General features: G+C 34.0%; 1 protein-coding gene across 9 annotated transcripts in view; it reads right to left on the minus strand.

Moving 5' to 3' along the window:
• Positions 1-585: 585 nt before the first annotated feature.
• Positions 586-24851, minus strand: part of WAC (WW domain containing adaptor with coiled-coil) — a 79081-nt gene continuing 54815 nt past the window's right edge. For 5 of the 9 annotated variants that reach the window (XM_074324746.1, XM_074324750.1, XM_074324744.1 and 2 more), the window contains 7 exons: positions 14135-14380; positions 12619-12741; positions 11565-11713; positions 8055-8176; positions 6384-6570; positions 5256-5383; positions 2283-3732 (listed from right to left, as the gene is read on the minus strand). In XM_074324746.1, coding sequence (XP_074180847.1) covers positions 3663-3732; positions 5256-5383; positions 6384-6570; positions 8055-8176; positions 11565-11713; positions 12619-12741; positions 14135-14380 — 1025 coding nt within the window. In that variant the 3' untranslated portion in view covers positions 2283-3662. Of the gene's footprint in view, positions 3733-5255; positions 5384-6383; positions 6571-8054; positions 8177-11564; positions 11714-12618; positions 12742-14134; positions 14381-24851 lie in introns of all 9 variants that reach the window. The other 4 variants (XM_019731535.2, XM_019731533.2, XM_074324745.1 and 1 more) reach the window with 1 other exon arrangement.

The raw sequence follows: 24851 nt of genomic DNA on the forward strand, positions 1-24851 counted from the left end.
GAAGCTACAGATCCCAAATACATTTTGAAGGCAGTTTGTGGATCTTGATTAAATACAGGGTGAGGATGTTAAGAGAAAAAAATAATGGATGACTCCCCTGTTTGGGTCTTCAGCAACTGGGGTAATCAATTGTAGCCTGTGTCAATTGCTGAAAATAGGAACACTGGAGAATAGTCTGAAGCACAAATCACGCATTCCCTTTTAGAGAAATTGCAATGTTAAGGCTAGGATCTAAAGTGACTATTGTTGGGAGCTCAAAGAAGAGATCAACACCAGACTATGTGGATGAAATCACCTTCGTGTGGGATTCATCAAGCCAAGGGCCTGGATGAAATCACCTAGGCAGAAGGCGCTTTAGGGCATTCCCGAAGTTCAGAAATCAGGAAAAAAAGGGTACAGCAAATTAGAACAGGATCTAAGGAATCCCAACTTTTAAGCCAAAATTTTTAAATACTGCAATTAAGAAATTATATTGTGACTAACACAACTATTAAAATTTTAGCAGTAATCTGGTATTTTTTCTTAAATGCAAATTATGTATTCTAAGACTTTCAAAATAGGCTGTTCTGAAATAACTGGACAATATAATCAAAACATATTTATTACTTTTTAAGGTGTCATTTTGTACACTCCAGTACAAATACAAGAATATAGCCATATGTACAGGTATTGAAATGAAATCCGCATATTCAAACCCCACATCTTAATACAGTAGCTTTGAGTCCTGAACTATAATAGTTCTGATTTGCAGTTACTTATGCCACACTCTGCCCCCACCCCTTTCAAATAATCCCTTAAAGCTAAGGCTGTTTAAACAGAACAATAGATTATTTTTGAAATGGGGTAACAATTCATTCTTTGCAAAGTTTTAAGCACCTCCTTTCCAGATGTTACAAGTGTGAAACAGATATATAAAATTAGAGAAGATAAAACTATTCATTTGGGCTATTAAAAGCAGCATAATGTTTTTTAAAAGGGCTGAGGCATAGAATTTTCAGTGTGCTAAAAATCTGGAGATATAGTCCAAATTCTAAAATTTAGTCAAACTAGACACACAGAAAACAAAAAGTTAGGAAGCTGGTTCTTCAGGGGAAGACTTTCTACCACACCCATCTTCACAAAGTATTTTATTACAATGTAGCTTTAAAGGTTTGAATATAAGACTACTAATGTTCCTTTTAAAACAAAAACCCTGAGGTTTCCTAGGGGCTCTTCACATTTCTGTTTTCAAATTATCTGAACCAAGGGTACCCACCGAAATGAGATACATGTTCAAAGCCATGACAACAGTCCAAGTACATAAAGAATATTCTCAGACATTATGCCTATTTTTAATAAAGTCCCTGGTTACCTCAAGAAGGTTAGTAGCTGGACACCACGTCTGTATTAAAGTGCAATATTTAAAATAATTTACTATAGAATAAGTGAATCAAATACTGTAAAAATATCCTACAAAATTTTAATTTTCTGTGTTTAAAAATTGACCAGGAAATTTCAAATCAGGCATCTTCTATATATATGAGCAATTCATTTAGGGATGTAAACTTTTTAAAGCAAAAAAATGTGACATAAATCAATAAACTATTAGCAAGTCAAATTCAAATTTACCTTAAATCACAAGTCAAGTTGCCATCTGATCAGGATATATTTGCCTACCACATCACAAATTGCTCATTTCTTTCTGGGAAAGATACAGGACCGCATCAATAGGGTTCTAGCTTAACAGCTCTTTGTAGTTTCATTTACATGCACTAATCAAGTCCAGCAAATGTTAACAATCACAGAGGCATAAACATTTCATGACGGTATAATTTGACATGTTTCTTACATTTTAAACATATTCTCGTTACAATAAAAAAAATCAGTTTCCAGTATAAGATTTTAATTCCTCTTAATTACACTGGAACATTTCTGTTTTAGAAAATATCCATACTATCGCTTACAGTTGACTTTTTATAATTTATTGAAAAGTCTGAGCGTTATTTTTTATACTGTAAATATGCTTAAAGCACAAGAGCAATTTCAAAATTTTAGTATCCCAGAATGTGATAACATTAATGTCTAACATCACAAAATAAGCCCTTGGTGCTGGCAGTTCTAAAAGCACATGAATGCATCTGCCTTGACAGGAAAAAAAAGTCTCTGAATTGGGTAAGTTAAGATTTTGAAAGTAAAAGATTTTTCTGCATAAAGAAACCCTTGTGATTTGATATAACACTGGCAGTGTCATGCTAAGGCCATTTGGCCAATATTTTAGCAAAGAAAAAAAAAAGCCAAGGTAATTTTATAGTAGCAATAGTTTCTTTTTTTATTTTAATATATTTTAGGAAACAATATACAAAGCTGAGCTTTCCCACCATTTCCAGATAACAGCAGGAAGCTCCAATTACACAAATTTAGCGTTTTTTGTGATGGCTAAGAACAGCAGTCAGCACCAGACTTGAACAGTTAGCTACAACACAAACATCCTTCAAAATGAAATGTCATAATAGCAAGACAGGTAAACCAGGGTTTAACAAATGACAACCACTTGGGAAGTGACTTAATCATTCTTGTTGAATTTTATTAAATATCTTATACACAATTTCTTGTTAATATGCTTTAAACAAAGCCTCCCTTAAGGAATTTTTTCAATTAAGTATAAATATTCAACAAGAATAGTTCTGATAAAGAATCCCCAGGTAGTTCAAACTCTAATATGCACTGACCGAAGGAAAAGAAAAATAACAATTTGTTTGTTTTAACATGTTTATTACAACAGATACAATTCACATCTGACTAGCTTTGTTTCCTCTTTTCCCTCCCACAACCATGTTCATTGGGTCACTTCCTTACATTTGAGCAATCAATGTACTTTCAGCACACACGCCCAGCAGTACTTTTAGGTCCATTCTTACAGGGTGCAAATGGATTTCAATAATTTATACAAACAAGTGGGTTATGCTCAATCACTGCAATTTTAAGCTACTGTACACAGGAATGAAAAGGTTATAGAAAAGTGCCATAGCAACAGTGCCTTAAGAAAGGAGAAAAAGAGGAGCCTTAAAAAATGGATAAAATCAGCTCAAGGATTTCAGAGGGAAATGGAACACACTGGAAATGAAAAAACATTTCTCTGCAAAACAAATGGAGAAGCACTGCTCTTGATCAGGTGCAAGTGTGGAAATAGTTGTTTCATGATAATTTGTACACTGCCCATATGGTTCAAAACTGTATCCTTAGACACAGACCGCCTGGCGCTTGCACTGAATTTTTGAAAATGCAAGATTTCTGAATGATAAATTAACCCCCCCCCCAATTTTTTTTCTTAAAAAAGCTAATTTCGCAGACAGGTTTACATGTAAAAGGCTAGGTATTTAGCCACCTCAGCATTGATTAGTTTTGGATGTCTAAGCTCTGTTACACATGGCTTCCCATGGCTTCACTCTACAAAACATATTTACAACGTGAAGAATACATCTACAAGAAATCTACATTTCAAGGGTTTTACAAATCAATCTTGTCTCTCTCCTGAATTGACTCTCACAAACCCCGTCCCCTTGTCATTTCCTTTGCCCAGCTTAACGGTCCAAAGTCTACTTAAATGCAGCTCAAAAATGTTAAGATTGGGCAATAGATTTACAGTTCCTGTACTCAAAAACCATGTGCAATCATTCACATCTTCACACCATGAAGGAATTCTGATTTTTTAGCTTTTCGAGTTCCTTAATTTGTTGTCTCAAAAATAGTATCCTGAAAAATAAAAGAAGGCATTAGTACTGTGTGGCCATATAAAAATGTTACAGAAAAACCAAACTTTTAACAACAAATATATCTTTAAAAAGAAAACGAGTAACTATTAGTTAGGACAAAATAATTAAAAACTGATTACGCTGCAGTTAAGACAAAAATAACCAATGAACATACGATATAAAGTATTGAAATGATAAGTTAGAATGTTTCCTGGTTTTCTAACAATTTCTGAATAATTAATTTAAACATGTAAGATTTAAAATGTAGTTGTTCACTGTATCATCACACATACACACAGGCAGTAGATGTTAAACATGAGATAAACCTATGCTGCATGTTTTCTGGGCCACAATACAGTAGTCTGGAATTAACTAGGTGCCAGAGGCCCATCGATCTGATGAACAGTTCTCAATATAAATGTAGGTTTCATAAAAATGGAAGCCAAGTTAAAGTCCCATCAACTCTACAACTAGATTTTCATGAACTTCATAAATATCATTCCTACTCTGATCCCTACAGGGAATCATTCCTATTCTGTGAAGTATGACATTTATTGCTTGTACCAGGGAATTAGGCAAAATCATATACTGGCTTGATATTTAACTGTGTATACTGTTTTAATAACTTGCAATAAGGAATAGTATAATTTCCTAAAAGCTAAATAATGTGTCTAGCAAGCTAAAATGAAGTTCAAGCTTTATGTTACAACTAATTTCAGAGCAATCCTAGAGTAAAAAACTCCCAGTTTATATTCAAAAGATGCCTCCAGGTATTTTAATAATTGAAAGGTTAGATAAAAACTCAACTTTTCCAAGTTTATTATAAATCCCAACTTGGTATTTACTAAATATTTGTGGTTTCATGACAAGATCAACTCTACCTTATACAGATAGAATATGAGGCCATTTAAAGTTTGCCCTCAATTTTGTAACAAGCATTTAAAAATAAACCTATATTATTTACTGGATGTAGATATCCTACTTGAGTGGGATACTAGATTAAGAAAAACGATGCAGTAAGATTTTAGGTGAAAACAATTAATAAACAGATATACATACATCACTGAACTTGCTGGACAACTAAATTCTTACTGTAATTTCCAAGGGATCTATCAGTGATTCAAAGACAATGTAAATACTGATTTGAAATCTCAACTGAAATAAGTACCCTCAGCAATAGGCAAGTAAAAAGTAAGTTCTCTCAGTTCAATAAATCCCCTCAATTCAAGGGACCTTTTATAATTACTTGCTGCCTAATTTCACTTTTTAAGTAACATATTACTATACTTTGTAAAGTTACAATTTAAGAAAAAAAAGTCTAACAAAGAATTTACTATGGGCTAAGAAAAATACAGTCTAGATGCCATTATCATTCACTAGAAATGGTATTAAATTCCAAAAACAGAAGTTATAGTATTATGGAAAGTGCTAGAATATATCAGAGAACTTTAAATTTCAGAAATAAAATTTGTTCTTCAGTCTGATTTAGGATATATAATGCAATCATTTCAGCAAAAAACTTACCTTTGCTCTCGCAAAGTTGCTTGAATTTCACATACTCGGACTAAAGATCTTAAATTTTTTAATTCAGTACAAATTTCTGACATGTGAACACTTCCCATATTGTGGGCTTCTTCTCGCAATCTTGATGCCTATAATTACAGACATGAAAATCACATGAAATATTAAGTCACATTCACATATAAAAAAAAGTAAAACACTAAATTTTTGAGAACCTTATGTCAATATTACAGAATTATCGTTTTCCTTTAAATTCACAAAAATGCTGGTGAATCTAAAGAGAAAAATGATTTTCTTTAAAAGAAAAAAGTCTCATACAGTGGAAGGCACTTGAGATATTTACCCCTCGGTTTTTTGAGAAAACAGTATTTCCAATTCCAGAATAATACAGCACTAGGATAGGCTGACTCATAATTTGTAGTTAATAAAAGATGCTGGGTCAGCTAAAGCAAATTTCAGGTATAACACTGATAAAAGGGCCTCCATATATTCCTGTATCAGGAAATACACAACAAAGCTATGTGAACTAATGGAGCATTTCAGATGGCCAGTTATGTTATAAAAGGGAGAGCCAATGGCAACAATTGCAGTGTCTTCATCACAAAGCAAAAAAATGTTTCCTAACTTCTAGTAGCTTGTCTAGTGGGAGAGTTGTAAGATTAACTGTACTAACAGGTTCTAAAACTATGAGTGGCTGGCTGAATGGAAAAAGCACACTGGCTTTGAGCCACATCACTGTATTAACTGGGTGACCTTGGTATAATCTATTTTATTTGGTCTTAAGGGCCTCATTGGTAAAATAGGAAAACTCATTATCTGCACCGGTTAGCAGAGTTAAGAAGTAGAGAAAATAAACACAAAGCACTTAGCACAGAGCTAAGTGTTGAGTACTTGATAATGGTCGCTATGATAATTGTATCAAAATATTTTATGTGAAACCACAAAAGTGACCACATAAATACCCTATAAATATGTATCAAATATTTTATAAAAAGACTACAACCTAATTAGAAATCAGTTGTTTTAAATATAGCTTCAGTTCAGCAGTCCAGGTTAGATTTTCTAAAAGTAGAAGTTCTATTTTGCTAGTCATCCAAAGGGAAAACATCTTCTGTGAATCCTGTAACATACCTGCTTTTCTGCATGATCTGCAGGCCATCCTTGAACATGTTTTATGAGATTTTCATTAAAGTGTGCTGCTAGCGTAGGTGTTAATGAACATGTAGGTCGAGTAGATGAATTCTGTGGTACAACTGTTGCATTTGATGCATTACTGCTAGAAGTGTGATTTGGACCAGGTGATGGACTTCTCTGGCTACTGGAAGAGAAAACACAATTGGAAGGTGAAGTGTATCTAAAAGCAGTTTCTAGGTATCATAGAAATTGTCAATACCTTCTATTGATTTAAAGATATCCAAATACCTAAGAAAAATTGTTATTTTGACATAAAATAAATAGAATTTAAAATCCAAAGTATATTTGTATCATGTATTCCCCAATACATTTTTGGGGGAGGGGGAAGCTCCCTTTAACACTATATCAGAGTCAAATTTAAAATAAAAGTACTCTCTCCAAATTTGGCAGAATTTGATGACTATACTACAAACACTAATAAGAATGTAACTAAGAAATGGTCACATTTGAACAGGTGTAAGACATCAGTCACATCTGAATATTACATCTTAAATACACATACAAAGGAGAAAACATATACTGCTCTTGTTTAACATCACAAAGTGTTGAATCAGAGGGTGAAACAATGTGAAGCAAAATACAAGCATTTTATTGGGTAGCAATGATTGAGTTTAGTGGCAAAATAAGACCAAAAAGTAACACTCAGATTATCTTCTTTTAAAACTGCATATGGTTTATGCTTAGGGTTTCAGAGTATGGTGGTGAGAACCAAAAATTTAATCACCCAAGTTGCTTTCCTACCTGCTTCACCAGACTTGGCTCTGAATGAATTTCAGTTATTTCCAAAAACTAAATCTCCCAAAAGATGAAGAATTTTCATCACTGAGGCTATTTAAAATAATACGGCAGCCTCTAAAGACAATTTAAAAGAAGAATTTCCCAAAAATGTTCTCAGCAATGGCAACATTGCTCGAGTAAGCAGACAGCTTCCCAAGGTGATTACTTTGAAAGGAACAACTCTCATTTGGATGTATAAGTTCTGAAATGCTTGTTTAGAAAACAACAATAAAAACAACAGTTGAATTATTTTGCTACCTCACAGCCAGAAATAAAAATAGGAAAATCAATCAAATGAAAATTACTTAAAGTTGTATTTGTTCATTAACAAAGAAATTGACAACACAATACAGTTCTATTTGACAAGCAATCTATACAGGGTAGAGTTGAAGCTAATGGGGAAGGCTGACACATACCAGTTGCAAATATTGGCCCAAGTTTTAGATGTGAGATTTTTGGCTTCATTGATACACTCAAATCTAAAACTGCTATAAAGGAGGTTAAAAATGGTGTTATTTCCAACAAATAAACTTATAAAACCATTGCCCTCTTTGTACAAGTATCATATATTGTTATTCCCATTATATTCCACTAAGTGAAATTTTAGAAAAAGAGACACTTTCCTCAAAATAAACCAGGTTTCACTACTAGAGACAACAATCTATTTGTTGTAGATTTGCCTTTGTAAATTTTATAATACATAAAACTAAGTTAGGCTATCCATGGATTCTTCCAAGACCAACTTCTCTTATACATATATAATTATAATATTCAAACAATGCAGTATGCCATATTAAGGAAAAAATGTTATAACATATAACATCAACTTACTTTGAGCGCTGAAGACTTCGAGGAGAAACAGGTTCATGACCTTGCGGCTTGTCAGCAGTTACAGGCTGCTGCTGTGTGGCCGATTGTGAAACTGGTCCTTGCTTAACTATCGGAGTACTAACCTGAAATATCAAAATCTGGTGAGATAGGCTACTATCACATAGGCAAATGGGCATGGAAACTAGATAAAAGCAGAAGTTCTATCAATAAAACTTACCAATTATTTTTATTCTTCAGTGATTTGTAAGATAACAAGAGTTATCCTAAATCCTATTTTATATTAAGATTAATATTAGTGATACAGTCAGACTAAGTAGTCCCCCCTTATGTTCAGGGGATACATTTCAAGACCCCCAGTGGAGGCGTGAAATTGCATAGTGCCAAAGCCCATATACAACATGTGCTCAAATAACATCATTTCATTCAATGTCGTTTCATTGTAATGTTGATAGAAATTTAACTCTTGTTTGTATCAACTGGCCTATGGTAAAAATGGTTTCATTATATAATGTTTTGCTTAAAGTCGCAGAATCAATGGACAATGTTCACGTGAGGAGTTACTGTACATACTATGTATTTTTCCTATACATACATACTTATGATAAAGTTTAATTTATAAACGAGGCATGGTAAGAGATTAACAATAACTAACAATAAAATAGAAAAATTGTAATATACTGTAATAAAAATCAAGTAAACGTGTGTGCGCTCTTTCTCTCTGATAATCCTGATAATCAAGATGGCTGTGAAGTGACTGAATGGGCAGGTAGCTTATCCAGCATGGATATACTGGTTAAAGGGATGATTCACGTTCGGGGACAGATAGAGCAGGATAGCGTGAGAGATTTCTTCAAGCCACTCAGAACACCATGCGATTTAATACCTCCTCTGAATTGGAGTCTCATGTGCTGCATCACATTTTGGTCAAGTAAATTACATATATACTACAAAGGCCCCATAAAGTAAGATTATAATGGAACTGAAGAATACCTATCACCTAGTGACATCTTAGCTGTCTTAAAGTCATAGCATAATGCATTACATACTTACCACTGTGTTACAACTGTCTACAGTATTCAGTACAGTATCACGCTTACAGCCTAAGAGCTGCAGGGGAACAGAATTTGTCACCCCAAAATATGTCTATTTGGTATAAGGCTTATTTTAGGCTGGTTAATTTTAAGAAACAGCAGACATGGGAAAAGCTCTGAAAGCCAAGTTCATAGAAGTTACCCTTTGTAAAACACATTTACATTTGCCAGGGAAATCTCCATTTTAACCAGTGTCTCCCTCAGTGCACCAGGAAAAGGGGGATGACCTCAACTCCAGAAACTCTTATCAACATAGAAGACCAGAATTTCAATCTGCATGACAACCTTACCCTTGTTTCCTATGCCTTTTCTGGTAACTTCCTACAACTGACTCCCCGAACCCCCAACATCTTCTTTAGTCTTCATCTGAAGATGGTATTTAAGGGGATGGCTTCAGCCATTTTGGCTACTCAGTTTTCCTTCGTCTCTCCCATGTATACAGAAGGTATACATGTTAGTAAACTTCTGTTTTGTTTTTCTCTTGTTAATCTGTCTTTTATTATCGGAACGTCTCGCCCAAGAAGCTAGAAGGGTAGAAGGAAAATTATTTTCCCTTCTCTACAGAGCAATAGGCTACACCACATAGTCTAGGTGTGTAGCAGGCCATACCATCTAGGTTTGCATAACTGCACTCTATGTTTGCACTCTATGATGTTTGCACTACAAGGAAAATCAGAACATATCTCTGTTGTTAGGCGGCGCATGACTGTACTGTTACATCAATATCAATAAATATTATATCATATAAATACAGTTGCTTAAATTCCAACCACATATGGAGACAACGTACAGATTGGTCATCAAAGAGATGTTTCCCTACAGAGGTAGATCACGAGGTCCCTGATTGCCAGTGAGGGTACATGTACTATCTACATCCAGATGCCACAGAGTGAGAAAACAGTAGTTTTAAATGTAAGCCACAAATTAAGGCACAAAGGCAGATGAAGCCATTTGGGATTAAGTCACATCCTCTAGCAGAGTTTTTTGTTTGGAGTTTTGCTTTGTTTTGCATGATTAATATTCTCCCAAACAAATCTGGATGGCCCTGCTACTTCTTATAAATATCATTTTTAATAACATATACATAAGACTAAATGTCCACTTATTTTTAAAAACTTGAAAAAGTTTTTCAATGCAAAAAACTTATAACCATCTGCTTAAGGATTTGAAATGCTAATTTTTACAACTGATTGTAAAACTAACAGTACCACCTTGAGTCATCATTTACTGTACTTTTGAGATACTATCCTGGAAGGTACGTTTTAAGCATTAACTATAAGATCTCTTTTGCGAAAACTCACATTTTAATTCCTCTCCCATCAAAATATACACAATAATGAATCATACAATAAACTCCAACAACAGTAATCAGAATTTTAAAAAATCAATCTAGATTGATGAAAATGTTCATAGGTAGATGGTTGAAGTAGGGAAGGGATGAGCCAACAGGAAGACCTAAAAGCTGGCCTGCCATCAATTTCAAGCTATGTTTCAATGCATTTTTATATTAAGGCTTCTGCTTAATGACTTTGTTTAAATAAAGAATTTTTGGCAAAAAATTTTGAAACAGCCCATTGATTTTACAATTAAAAAGAATTTTCTATGTTTACCATTAAAAATTTAAAAAAATATATCACAACTTATATATACTGACTTGCTCTCTCAGTGTTTTCCTGGTGGCGTGCTATAAAGTAGGGCACGAGTGTAACTGGGACTTGCTTATGCATTTGTGGTCAAGATCCAGATGATGTAGAAAACTGGACTGTGGCAGAGGGTCCTCTTTATAGTTCAGTAAGAACACACGAGCAATTTCTAACTGCTGTGACGAGTCACCCATGTGCGACTGTGCTCAGACAGCAGAGGCAGCAGAGCTTACTCATTAGCACATGGCTCTCCATTCAGAAACACCCAGGTCTCAGGTCCTGACTCCCCCTCAAAGACTAGATCTAATCAAAGACTTGGTTTTCTCATCTATTAAATGAGGCAAATGGTTGATGCTCCTGTCAAAGTTAAATGTAATAATACATAAAAGCTCTGAGCACAGAAACTGACTCACCTCTGAAGTAAAAGTATGGAGGAAAATTCGTAGAAAACATGTTCTCTCATCATCTTTAGAGTTTGAAAATTCTACAAATACTAAGAATCAATTAATATACCCTTCTTTAGCCTGCTCTCCACGGCACAAACCCCTAAGCCACTTAAGGGAATAGAATCACAACATAAAAGTAGCACAGATGCAATTCCCCCCTCCATCCTTCAGTTAACTGAGAGGTTCTAACCTGCATCTGTTCTCACTCACCCGTCATTCACTCTACCAGTTCATTCTCGCAGGGCTTTTCCTACAACAGATTCCAAAACATTCAACTTGTTTTTGCTAGAAAGATCTTTCTTTTCCAACTTTCCCTCAAAGGTGACATACCTTTGGCTGTGATGAAACAGGAGGAGTACTAATCAAAGGTTTGATAGGAACTGCGTTAGTTTGAGGTGTGCTTATTCTTGGAGACACATAGGATCTTGGGGATGATGCATCAGACGTTAAAGACATTGGAGACTGATTAGATGGCTGGGCTGCAAAAGAGTGAAGCAGTTAATTTCAAACAAACCAAAAACCTCTGCAGTATATGTGGAGATCTTTGCATTTCTCCACATGCCCCTCTCCCCCAAAGAGAACACTGAAAAGGTCAGAATGTGAGATACTCACTGAGGCCACAATGACTGCGTGTCAGAGATAAGCACACACCCAGTGAGGCTTTCTCTCCTTAAGGCCAGAGCAGAAAGGGAAGCCGGAACCTATTCTCACATGGAAGACATCCTCATCATCCTTCTTTCACATTTAGGCCAGTCATCCTCCTTCGTCCCCTGCCTCATGAGGCTAACTAGAGGGTTGTCAAAGTCTTTTCACTATCATCCTTCAATTTTAGAACACTTATTCCTGCTCAATATACCAGCTTTCTGAATTAGAGCCGAGGGACAAGTCAAAGTGATCCTTTTGTTTCTCTTCTGTTCTTAAAGAGACCCAGTGTATCTCTTTTCACTGGACACCTTCACGGGGAAGAGGAGGGATAGCTGTTTCAAGGCAGGACTAAGCATTTCTGTATCCTCCTGTCAAAAACCATCTAATATCAACCTGAACCAAACTTCAACTCTCATTAAAATATATTCAATGTTTTACAAAGATTGAGGGCATATCATAGTTTACCCACAGCTTTGGAGTGAAATATGTCATCAACAACTTAAATTCAGAATTAAATATACACTATATTACAGACTTCATGGCAATATTGTAAGATAAATGTCAAAGCTTGCTTCACTTAAAAAGTAAATTAAAATACTACTGTATATAGTAGTGTTAAAAATCAAACATAAAAAAAGTAAAACCACTATTGTAGCTAATCTCAAAGATTAAAAAAACTTTGCTATTAAGCCCTCCCAAATCAAGATACAATTCTAGAGATATCTAAGAATATGAATACCTTGTGTAGAGAGCTGAGCAGCTTGAGAAATCAGAGAAGTTATGTTGAAAGCTGATGGTCCAGCAGTAAGAAACTTATGAATTATAGACTGCAACGAGGCTTGTGTCACAGCTGCTGTAAGAACTGAAAACATAACATTATCTTAAATTCAAATAAACCACAGAGGCATATGTGGCATTAACAACTTGAAAATTCAAAAAGAACACAGAAGAAAAGTGGAGTTTCAAACCAAAACTCTCAAAATAAATGTTTAAAAGATAGGAGTAATATAATGAGTCTAGAGATGTAAAATGATCTGAGACAGAGGACAAGAAATGTAATGGGTTTATAGTAAAGAAAACAGTAGTTTCCTTTATACTAAAAATTATACTAAAATTCAGATGTTCAGTTGAAGAAAACTCCTCTAAATGAGTATTCACTGGAACTTCCAATTATAGCACAAACCTATGCATTTATAAGTGCTTAGAATTAACTGGATAAATGGTAGCTATTTAATGCAACTGCTTTTTTAGACAAGCTCACCACTCAAATCCCACATCAACTCCCACCCCAACAATCTTCTTAAAATGGGTATTAAAAAACTGGGTACTTAGGAATGCCATGTTTTTCAAAGCATAAGATCTTTTGTTATTGACATTTTCTTGTGCTGCTTTTCTTCAAACTGTTTAGAAGCCCTACTTTGCCTAGTAAAAAGTTCACCTATTAAACAAGAGAATGGCATTGTTACTTTAGAGAATAAAAGCAAAATACCGAAAGGTGAATACAATACGAACAGAAGATTAATGACCAACCAGCCTGATACAGCTCTACTTTAAAGGATACAGGAAGAACCTACCACTTAACACTATTGTCAAATATATTATGTAAAAATGTACAGAAATATAAAATTTTGCTATGCTCTTAGGACTTAATGTTTGAATATGAATTAAAACTACATCTACTTTAATTCACTTTTTTGAGATCGCTACCTAAATATTTTAGTAGCATAATGAAAAGCAAAGTTGGAATTAACAATGCAATTAACTAAGAAAAAAAGTGAAATGTTACCCATTACCTCTCTTCTCAAACTTTTTTCGAATATTGTACGGAACAACCAAAATTCCTATTTTTTTTAGTAATTAGCATACTTTTACATTCCAAATAATTATTTACTCATATAGAGATTTTTTGAAATATGCTAGAAATCCAGTGTTTTTATAACAATTTTAGCAAAAGCTCTTTACTTTGATTTTATGTTAAAAAAAAGAAATGCTAAACACATTAAGTACACAGAACAGCTTATCTCTAGTAACTACCAGATATATGAAAGGTCTTGAAAAATACACAGAAAATCCAATTGCTAACTCAATTACAATACCAAAGTCCTTAAACTATGGGGGATATAAATTCCAAAGAATTAAGTTCAAATATGAATTTCAAGACGAAACAAAGACCATTCCTAAAATGGAGAGTTTACTAATTACGTAATTTTGCACAATGCAAGTGAATTTTTAAAACTGTTACTATGAAAATTTACCTTCATTTATTTTGGATATGTCCACATTAGAATTATTAAGTTGCAGCGTAGCTTGCAAAGCAGGAAGCAACTGTCTAAGAAGATTTGGGTCCTGAAGTAATGGAGGTATTGGTGACTGTGGAACAGGAGAAACAGGGATTGCTGAAGCAGATGTTGGAGGTGCAGATGTGGGATTCAGTCCAGAGGCAGAAGATGTGGAAGGAGTTGTGCAAGAATGTGAAACAGATTTGTCTCCTGATGTAGATTCTAAATAAAAAGGATAATAAGGCTGAAAAAAAATTACTTCAATAGAGGAAACTGGAACCAATATGAAACAAGCAACTTCCATGGACGAGGCACATAACTCAGGTAGTTATCATTTAATATTTACAAGTTAGTACATAGAAGGCTCAGTAACTATCTGAAAAACTAGAATAATAAGGTAGGCATTTTTTATATCCCAATTTCATAAGTGAGAAAACTGAACAAGAAATATTACATAACTTGAAGTCACAAAACCTAGTAAGCAGTGATTCAACCACATTCCATGTCTGATTCTAAAAGTACCACACTGTTTATTAGTAATGCTGTCTCAAACATTACAGTTGTGTATTAACTACACATTTAAATAAACTTCCATTAGGATAAAAGGACAATACAACTCTCCAGAACTTAATTTCATGTCTGATAAAATAAATTAAGCTGAAAAGAAGCATTTATGATCACAATGACAACCTAAGTAAGTATGACAATGGCCTTAATACAAATAGGATAGACACAATGGTGAGCAATCCCAGAACGGGCTAATAAGATTGTGATAAATAAGGAGACTCCTACTTTGAACTTTTATACTTAACGATTGAGTTTTAGAATTACCTAGTTCCTTTTTGTAATTAAATAATAAGGCAATGAGTTACCTATACCATTTATAGATTATTAACTATCTATACTATCTATACCATTTAAAGATTATTAGCACTAAAAAGGACCTTTTTTTTTCCCCTAAAAAAAAAAGGACGCTTTTAATAGCAAACCACAAAACCCCACCCTCAGCATCTAAAAATAAAATATAAAATATGCATGGAAAATTGTCATTACTTGAAAGTGTCATTACAAATTATTTATATAAATTCAATGCAATTTCAATCAAAACCCAACAGCATTTTTGGTAACATTTGACAAACTGATTCTATTAAACTTATTTATGAGGAAGAGATAAGGGCTAGTAATAGCCACAAAACTCCTGAAGAAAAAAGAATATGGCTAGTGACGTGCTTTGCCAGATATAAAAACTTAACATTGAAAACAAAACCAATTTAAGGCTGATTAAACTTTTTATATTTAAAGTCTTTATAACTAGGAGAGGAAAATATAGGAACATATCTTTGACATCAGAATACAGAAATTTTCAAAAACAAAAACAATTACATCCAAAGTATTGGTAACCAAAATATTTTAAAGAACTCCTATAAATAAAAACAAACTACACAATAGAAAAATGAGAAAAGACATGAAGATATTTCACAGAAGAAAATTTGAATGGCTTAAAAAATGCACAGTATGTTCAACTTCATCGATAATCAGGAAAATTCAAATTAAAAGCAACAGGATTATCCTTTTATGCTAACCAGATTGACAAAAAGCTTAAAAAAAAGCCTGACACTATCAAATGTTGACACCTAACAGGAACACTTCACATTTCTGGAGGAGACTAAATTATATAACCATATTGGAAAATAATTAGGCATTATAAGAATTGGAGATGCACATTTCATGGACCCAATAATTCCACTTAGGTATATACCCTTAGAAAAATGCTGACATTCCTAAATCAGGAGAAACATTCAAAAATTTTTATCACAGTATTGTTTATTTTAGCACAAAACTAGAAACAAACCAAATGTCCATCAACAGGAAAATGAACACAAACTGTTATTTTCATACCATGGAATTTTACTAATATAGTGACTTCAATGAAAAAGGAGAATTAGAAACAGAGGTCTTATGGGTAACAACATTAAGACTGACTGCACTATTCAAGATGTTCATACAAATTCTCTTATAATATTGGCCTAAAGACTAAATATGAAAATTTGCTTAAGCATCTTTAATTTCCCATACATATGCATTTCTTGAAGATGTTCAAGCTCATATATCTATTATGTAACTGATTTAAAACTATTATGATGTATAAGTTTCAGGAACACTGCATTTGAATATTAAACTGCTAATCTAGTAACTGTAAATCATTTTCAATTCTAGGAACTAAACATTCATTAATATTCATGGTCCCAAAGAAGCTGGGAATTACTAGCAAGCTTACTGAAAAGACTGCTCTATCAGCCGTTACGTACCGTTACTATTAATGGTCAAAAGAACACTAGGCAATATAGCTCTTTAAAACACGAACCTCATAACTGCTTGAAGTACATTTCAAGGATGTGTTGATCAATTATGATCAAGTTAGAAAACCTAAGACATTTTAATATTTGAAAGGCAGATACTTTAATTTTTGTAAGGGACACATTTTAAAAGAGGGTCTGTAAGTCTAGCAGTCTACCTATGTTAAGCTTTGCGTTTTGGATTCACAAATATAAAGCCACTTGAACGAAATGAGGTTTTCCTTTTGAAAAACTACTGTCAGTTATTATATTTTATGGGGCAACTGCAGACCACAACAGCAGTTTTCTCTAAATCATATCCCTTAAGGTTCAGTTTAGGGAATATACAGCCTAGGGGTATTTTAATGTTTAGAATGAAATAAGTTCTGTTTTTTCACTTCCTGCATTAACAATTAAATTAGTAATCATATCCCTTTGGAATGATCCTTACTTTTTGTTACTTTTAGTGTGGTTTTTTCCTGTTTTTAATGACAGGAGTTGGAGAAGAAGGTGTGAGTTGTTTTCTATTTTATTTTGGTGCTGCTAAATCTATCCATGGATTTGAAAAATTAACACAGGCTTAAATATTCTTCAGTGTTGTCCTTTAATCCAAGAAAACATCCCAAAATAGAAAATATGCATCACCATACAAAATACACAGTAGCAAAAACTAAACATCCTTAACTTTTAATTATAATAAGTTTATTTACCTTGAAGATACATTTTACAGTTTTGTGAGAAAAGATTATTGATGAACAGTGTGGAAACCACTTGATACTATAATACTAATTAATACTTATGGGATGCTTGAGCAAGTGACATCTCTAAAGGTAAGAATTTATTAAAAGGTTTGATTGTGCATACCAGTTTTCAACAGAATTCGTATCAGAATCACCTGTTAAGCATAAAAAAAAAACACAAAAAATAAGAAAACAGATCCCAGGGCTCCACCCCAGATCTAATGAGCCTGGTGAGGCCCAAGAACACTGAACTTGTAAGAGTCCTAATGGGTGGTTCTGGCATACCTTGCTGGTTATGAAAAAATAAATTACAGAATTCTCAACGTCCCCTTAACTTCAAAAATAAAAACAAAATAAAAAACATAGCACAAACATGGAGAACTGAGTGGGAAAAGGATTAAAATCAAAGACAGAAGGAAAAGCTACATTGCTTTTCCAGGCAGGACTTCAACATGCTATTTTCACACTATTTTAAAGAACAGCACCACTCACCCCCACACAAATGCCCTTCCAAAGCAGGTTACATGTTATTTAAACATTTTTAATATTATTTGCCTCAATCTACAAATATAACTGAGAATAACTGATTTGAGTTTAATAATATACATAAAAAATGCTATACTGAAAAAAAGTCAGCTTTACCATTAAACTATAAAAGGTACTGGTTGTGTGCTCATCCTGTATTCAGAGTTCTATTACATTACCCAGCATCTTCTATTATATAGTTTATTACCGTGTTTCCCCGAAAATAAGACCTAGCCGGACCATCAGCTCTAATGCGTCTTTTGGAGCAAAAATTACAAGACGCGGTCTTTTAAAACCCTATGAGATAAGACCCTTATCTTATTTTCTGGGAAACACAGTATACACCTCCCTTCTATTAAAACATTAACTCCTTCAGGAGAAGAATTTTGTTGTATTTATCTCTGTAGCCCTGGTACAAAACAGAACTTAGCACCAAGATGGCATCAATATGTATTTGACTGGATGCCTGAATATGCAATTAAAGGCCAGCCAGGTTCAAAAGTTAAAACAGAGAAAAGTCTAAAGTCGCCGTAAGTAATTGTCAAAGCAGATAACTGCTCTCTTTATGCTATTTCATAAAGCTGAGTTAACACTATATAGTCTGATACAAAATTTAACTTATTTAGACTTACTTTAAATAATCTTATAAAATACACAACCATTTTATTTTCTTTAACACACAAAGGCAACAAAACTACTAATTTAGAACAAGTAAACAGTCTCTGAGTGTGTTTTTCTATACCGGTATTTAATTTTAATTAACATTTCTATTTGAAACCTTTTAAGCTGGAATCTAATCATTTCGCTGTGAGGCTAATATACTTAGTATGTTCATACAGATTTGTATCAAACTAAATATAAATAAGAAATTTGGATTTTTGGAAATTGTTACCTAAAAACTAATGAATTTATATAAAAGAATTAATATAGTGTTTTGCATTAGAAGGGCCATCTCAATAGGCTCTTCTGATTTTTGAAAGTGTCAGTCTCTAGTCTCACTCCTTAAATGCAACCTTTCCCAACCATTCAAGAAACCTAGGTTACTTTAAGTATTTGTTCAGTCTTTGGTAATGGAATGGTGCCTGGTTTTAGCTCTAGCATTTTTATTTTTTGGCATATGCCTGTGATCTTTTTAAGGATATTTAGTGATCTCTTCCTAAGCTATTTTAAACTTAAATGAACTAAGTTGTTTTACCATCTGATTATTTCTATGACTCGTAAATCTCTGACCAATTCTTTAACACGTTGCATACGGCGGGGTTTAAATCCCTCGTGAAGATTCTCGTGATCCGTACGCAACGTGTTAATATGAGCCAAAGGTATGTTACCCTTTGATTTTAATTTAAAATGTGTATATTGCTTGGATAAAACCTCTTTTTCTCCCTTTATGCTTATAATTATGAATTGTTCATTTATATTTCCAATTTTTACCAGTAGGGGGAGTAACCTACCAAAGACTAGACTTAACACAGAAATGGTACTATATCTAACTTTATTACTTAACCTCTTTTAATTATAGGCACCCTTTCAAAGTACCCAAGAGAGCATAAACCAAAGTCAAAATTCATTTCTGACCTACATTTTTCTGGTATGCCAATAACTCCTTTGTGACCTACAATAAGATCTAAAAACATACTACATCTAAAGAGTAAAAGGTACTAATTGCATTTCTAATCATAATTTCCTATGATGTTCCGACAGTTGCTATAATAATACTGAATAGGACATGGGAACAAAGCTCAAAATACTTGTGCAGCAGGGTAGCCTGCTTATTCTATTTTCTAGTAATGGTGTTACACAGGAGAGTACAACATGGAGAAGTTATAAAGGAAAACAAAGTATTCAAGTGTAGTGGAAAAAACTTAAGATAACTGGGTGACAGCACCTGGTATATAATCTGTGACTTTCATTTTAATTTTTTAATTTTGTAATTCATGAATATCTATTTTTAATCACATATCCATCCAGAATATTTTCTATGCATTTAGAAATATATGTAAATATGGTGCTGGTGTTTTATTATATAAAGATATTTTTACAACTTGTTTCATTCAACTGAGAAAATCTTTATGGTAATACAAAGGATAAGCATATTTTAAAACTTCTAACAGATTTTACTATGCTGAAGTGATCTTTGCAATAACCAATTTACACACCGACTGTGTTTCCCCACATTCAATTGTCACTAATCTTAAGGGTGAAAAATCTCACTTTAATTTTAATTTCCGGTATGTATTGGTACTGGTACTCTTGAATTTTTTATACTGGTAATATATATTACAGTTTACCATTTCTAGGTTTACAATTCAATGGCATTAAGTACATTCAGACTTTTGTGCAACCATCACCTCCAGTGGACACATCTCAAACTGAAATTCTGTACCCATTAAACACTAACTCCCCATCTCCTCAGGCCCCAGTAAGCACTATTTTACTTTGCCTCTATGAATTTGCCTATTCTAGGTACCTCACGTAAGTAAAATCGAACAATGTATGTCCTTTTGGGTTGGCTTGTTTCACCTAGCATAAGGTTATCAAGATTCATCCCTGTTGCAGCATGCATCAATATTGCATTCCTTTTCACGACTAATACTGCGTGTGTGTATACAAACACACACACACACACACAAGGTCTGACAATTAAGTTGGCAAACTTGTTGCAACGATGCTAACCTTTTTTGTTTTCATAGAGATTATTTATTGTGAATTTGTACCAACTGGACAAACAGTTAACCAAGTTTACTATTTGGAAGTGCTGAAAAGATTGCATGAAAAAGTCAGACGACCTGAATTTTTCGTCAATAATTCATGGCTCATGCATCACGACAATGCACCAGCTCACATGGCACTGTCTGTGAGGGAGTTTTTAGCCAGTAACAAATACAGTGGTACCTTGGTTTTCGAACGTCTCCATTGACGAACATTTCGGTTTATGAATGCCATAAACCCTGAAGTAAATGCTTTGGTTTTTGAACATGCCTCGGAAGTTGAACATGTCACGCAGCTTCCGCTGTGAGTGCAAGATCCTGAGGCCGAGCTGTCGGCTGTTTTCCAACGTTTCAGAACTCAAACGGTCTTCCAGAACGGATTACGTTCGAAAACCGAGGCACCACTGTAACTGTATTGGAACACCCTTCTTACTCACCTGATCTGACCCCCAATGACTTCTTTCTTTACCCAAAGGTAAAGGAAATGGTGAAAGGAAGACATTTTGATGACATTCAGGACATCAAGGGTAATACGATGACAGCTCAGATGCGCATTCCAGAAAAAAAAAGTTCCAAAATTGCTTTAAAGGGTGGGCTGGGCGTTGGTGTGGGGACATAGCTTCCTAAGGGGAGTACTTCGAAAGTGACCATAGTAATATTTGGCAAATAAGGTATGTAGCACTTTTTCCAGGATGAGTTCGCAAACTTAATTGTCTGAGTGCCCATACGCACCCACACACACACACACACACCCCACAATTTGGACATTTAGATTGTTTCCACTTTTTAGCTATTGTGATCACTGGTGTATGAATACCTGTTTGATTCCTTGGCTTGCAATTCTTTTGGTTATATACCTAGGTATGGAATTGCTGCATTTTATGATAATTGTTTCACTTTTTGAGAAACTGATAAACTATTTCACAGCAGCTACTGTCGTTTTACATTCCTACCAGCAACTAAGGTTCCCATTTGTCCGCATCCTCAAAAACAATTGCTACTTTCCATTGCTGTTTTTATAATAATAGCCATCCTAATGGGTATGAAATGGTATTTCAATGTGGTTTTGATTTGCTTTCCCTGATGACTAAAGATGTTGAGGACCTTTTCTTGTGCTTAAGGCCATCTTCTTTGGACAAATGTTTCTTCAAATCCTTTGCCCATTTTCAAGTTGGGTTGTTTCATTTTGTTGTTGAGTTACAGGATTTCATATATTCTGGATATTAGTCTCACACCAGATACATGATTTACAAATATTCCCTCCCATTTGTGGGCTGTCTTTGCTTTCAAGAGCGTCCTCTGATGCAATTTTACATTTTGACAAAGTCCAATTTATCTCTTTTTTCTTTTGTTGCCTGTGCTTTTGATATCATATTCAAGAAATTATTACCAAATCCAATGTCACGGAGATGTTCCCCTTTTCTTCTGAAAGTTTTATAGTTTTAGCTAAGTTTAGGTTTTTAATCCACTTTGAGTTAGTTTTTGTAACTATATAAGGCAAAGTTGGCAATTTTAAGTTTCTCTTCTGTAAAGGTCTATTCATATCCTTTGCTCATTTTCCTATTGGATTGTTTTTCATATTGCTTTGATGAGTTCTTAATGTCCTCAATGTACTGTTACATATACTGCAATTATTTTCTCACAATTTGACATTCATCTTTCAACCTGTTTAGTGTTATCACTGTCATAGAGAAGTTTTAAATGTCTTACGTGGTCAAATTTATCAACTTTTTCTTTTAAGTCAAATGCATTTTTGGGTCTTGATTAAAAAAACTTTCCCTAATCATCAAGTTATAAACAATATTTTCTAATACTCTTTCATTACAGGTATTTCCACTGTCCCACTATTCAAAATGCCATCTTGACTAAGTTGACCAAATGTAATTTTAAACCTATGGACTAAAAACAGACTAAATTCCTCCAATAATATATTGTTATTGAACAATATCTGAATAACTATATGGCCAATCTTTCAAATTTTTCACAAGTACTTAGTAAGCGTAAAAATTATTTTAAAGCAAAGCAACAGAGGGCTGAATGTGACCCACTACAGGCAGTTAATAACCTATGTAAGCCACAAAAGGCTACCACTAGCCATTTCCGTCTTCAGGTTCATCTGAATTTCACCCAGTCTACAAATACCATCGAAACACAAAAGGTAAATTTATACCAGTGACTCACACCTCACATCAATGAATGCACAATCCTCCTTCCAATTAGATGAAGACTATGGAACCAGCAGGTAACTATGTGAATATTGACATGCTAATCTGAGAGCTAGCTTAAGGTCACTGAATAGATGTTTGTGAGGCCACTTTATTTTTCAAACTTGTCTATGCTAATCATAAGAAACTTGTTAATTAAGGTCATTAAACTCTTCTGACTCTGGCACTTATCTGGCCAAAGTAAATAAAAAAGGTAAGCATTTCCTGCCTATTTTGTCATTTCAGAAATCGGGAAGAGAGGGTGGAGTTAAGGCCAGTTTCGAATGGCCAACGGGGTGGTATGCCTGCCCAACTGATAAAAATCAGTTTTAGATATTTTTTTCACATCAGAGTTTCTGTTACTTTGTTATATGGTTGTCCAATAAATTAATCTTGCCAAATGTTCAAATGTTACCCTAACAGATATGTTATCTAAAAGGAGGTACCTGATCCCACACCCCTTGTTTCACCCTACCTAACACCAGAATTTAAAACTGAAAGGCTTCACAGCTTCTCCACACTTCTCTTGAGCAAGGACAGATTTTGACTTATTTTATGTTCTTTTTCTCAAAAGACACACTGGTATTAAACAGATCTAAATCTACTGCTGGTATCCTTTAATGAGATGCACAACATATATAACACTCTTCTTTTTCTCCAAATACATATTTAAAATCATGACCAGGGCAGGTGTTTCTCCCAACCCTCAACGTGCTCATTACCATTCTTTCAGTTACTTATCCATCTACAACAAGTATTTACTGGGTGCCTATTATTTGTCAAGCACTATGGATAGATCCATGGTTAAGAAAGACCCTGCTCTTGTATCCTTTACCACAGCATCCTACTGTTGACATCCTTAGATACAGCTTAGTGTCCTACTAGCACTTATGACCAAGAAACCAATTTTATTTGAACCATCAACCTCTTCATATATATCATTAGGGAAAATCCAAATAAGGAAATCACTATGTTGATGAGAAGAGTCAAGAGGAAGTTTAATTTAAATAACATGAGTGTCTCTACTGAAGAAAAAAAGCATTTCAAATGTAATTTTTCACAAATTTAGACTAACTGGAAAGCAATCTGAAGAGATCCAAATTGTTATATCATTTAAGGAAACTGTAAATATTATCTTCAATTCACGTGCAAGCAGAAGTACTTGGAGAGACTGTACAATTTCTCCTATATAAAGAGGCAATTCCAAAGTAATCAAGTTTCTAACAATAAGGTCAATAAAATTATTATATATAAATTTTTTACATAAAGCTTGTGATTAGCAAACATCGTGTAGAATTTAAACTTGAATCACCTATGATTTGTCAGAAATTTTAAATTACTAGAGTTCAAATAAATATAGATTTGTTAGGTCTTTCATTTCCTATGGTTTTATGGAAAGAACATGGATTTGAGAAGCTGCCTCTAATACTACATTGTGTTTAGACTGTGGTAATATTTAGGCTCTTCACATCTGAGAGACAATACTTTCCCCCTCACAATGTTGTTTTAAGGAATAAATTTAAATGTCTTATAAAACACTTAGCACCAAACTTGGCACAGTTATTTTTAATTATATTAAATATGTTAGAAATAGTGTTTGAAGCATGGAACAAGAGGGCAGAAGGTGAACAAAGTACAAAATGCAATAAAACATAATGTCTAACCCTAAACAGAATACAGTCTAATTGAAGGAACTAAAATTATAACGTGATAAGTACTATAATAAACAACAGTACAATCTGGGAAACAGATTGGGAAAAGTTGACTGATGCTGAGAACCAAAGGACATTCGATCTGGCTTTTAAAGAAAAAGCACTGAATTCAACAGGATGGTAATAGATGAAAGAACACGTCTTTCTTTTCAACAAAGGCTTGTAACATGAAAGATCATAACATACCCTCAGAAGTGTACAAATTTTTAACGGGTGAATTATACGCAATGTAAGAGTAGAATGATGGAGGTCAAGCTAGTAAGACACTGCAACCAGACTGTCAAATATTTGCTTTAACCTTACTATGAAATATGAACTTTATCCTTTGGAAAATGGGAAACCATTAGAAAATTTAAAGCAAGGAAGTTGACACAATCCAATCTAAAAGTTATAATGATGCCACCATACGTGGACACACTGGGTAGAAGGAAGCAGAGCAATAATGAGAAGGTTAGCTCAGGAGAGATG

This window comes from Rhinolophus sinicus, linkage group LG02 (genome assembly GCF_036562045.2).
Source record: "Rhinolophus sinicus isolate RSC01 linkage group LG02, ASM3656204v1, whole genome shotgun sequence".
NCBI classification, from domain to species: domain Eukaryota; kingdom Metazoa; phylum Chordata; class Mammalia; order Chiroptera; family Rhinolophidae; genus Rhinolophus; species Rhinolophus sinicus.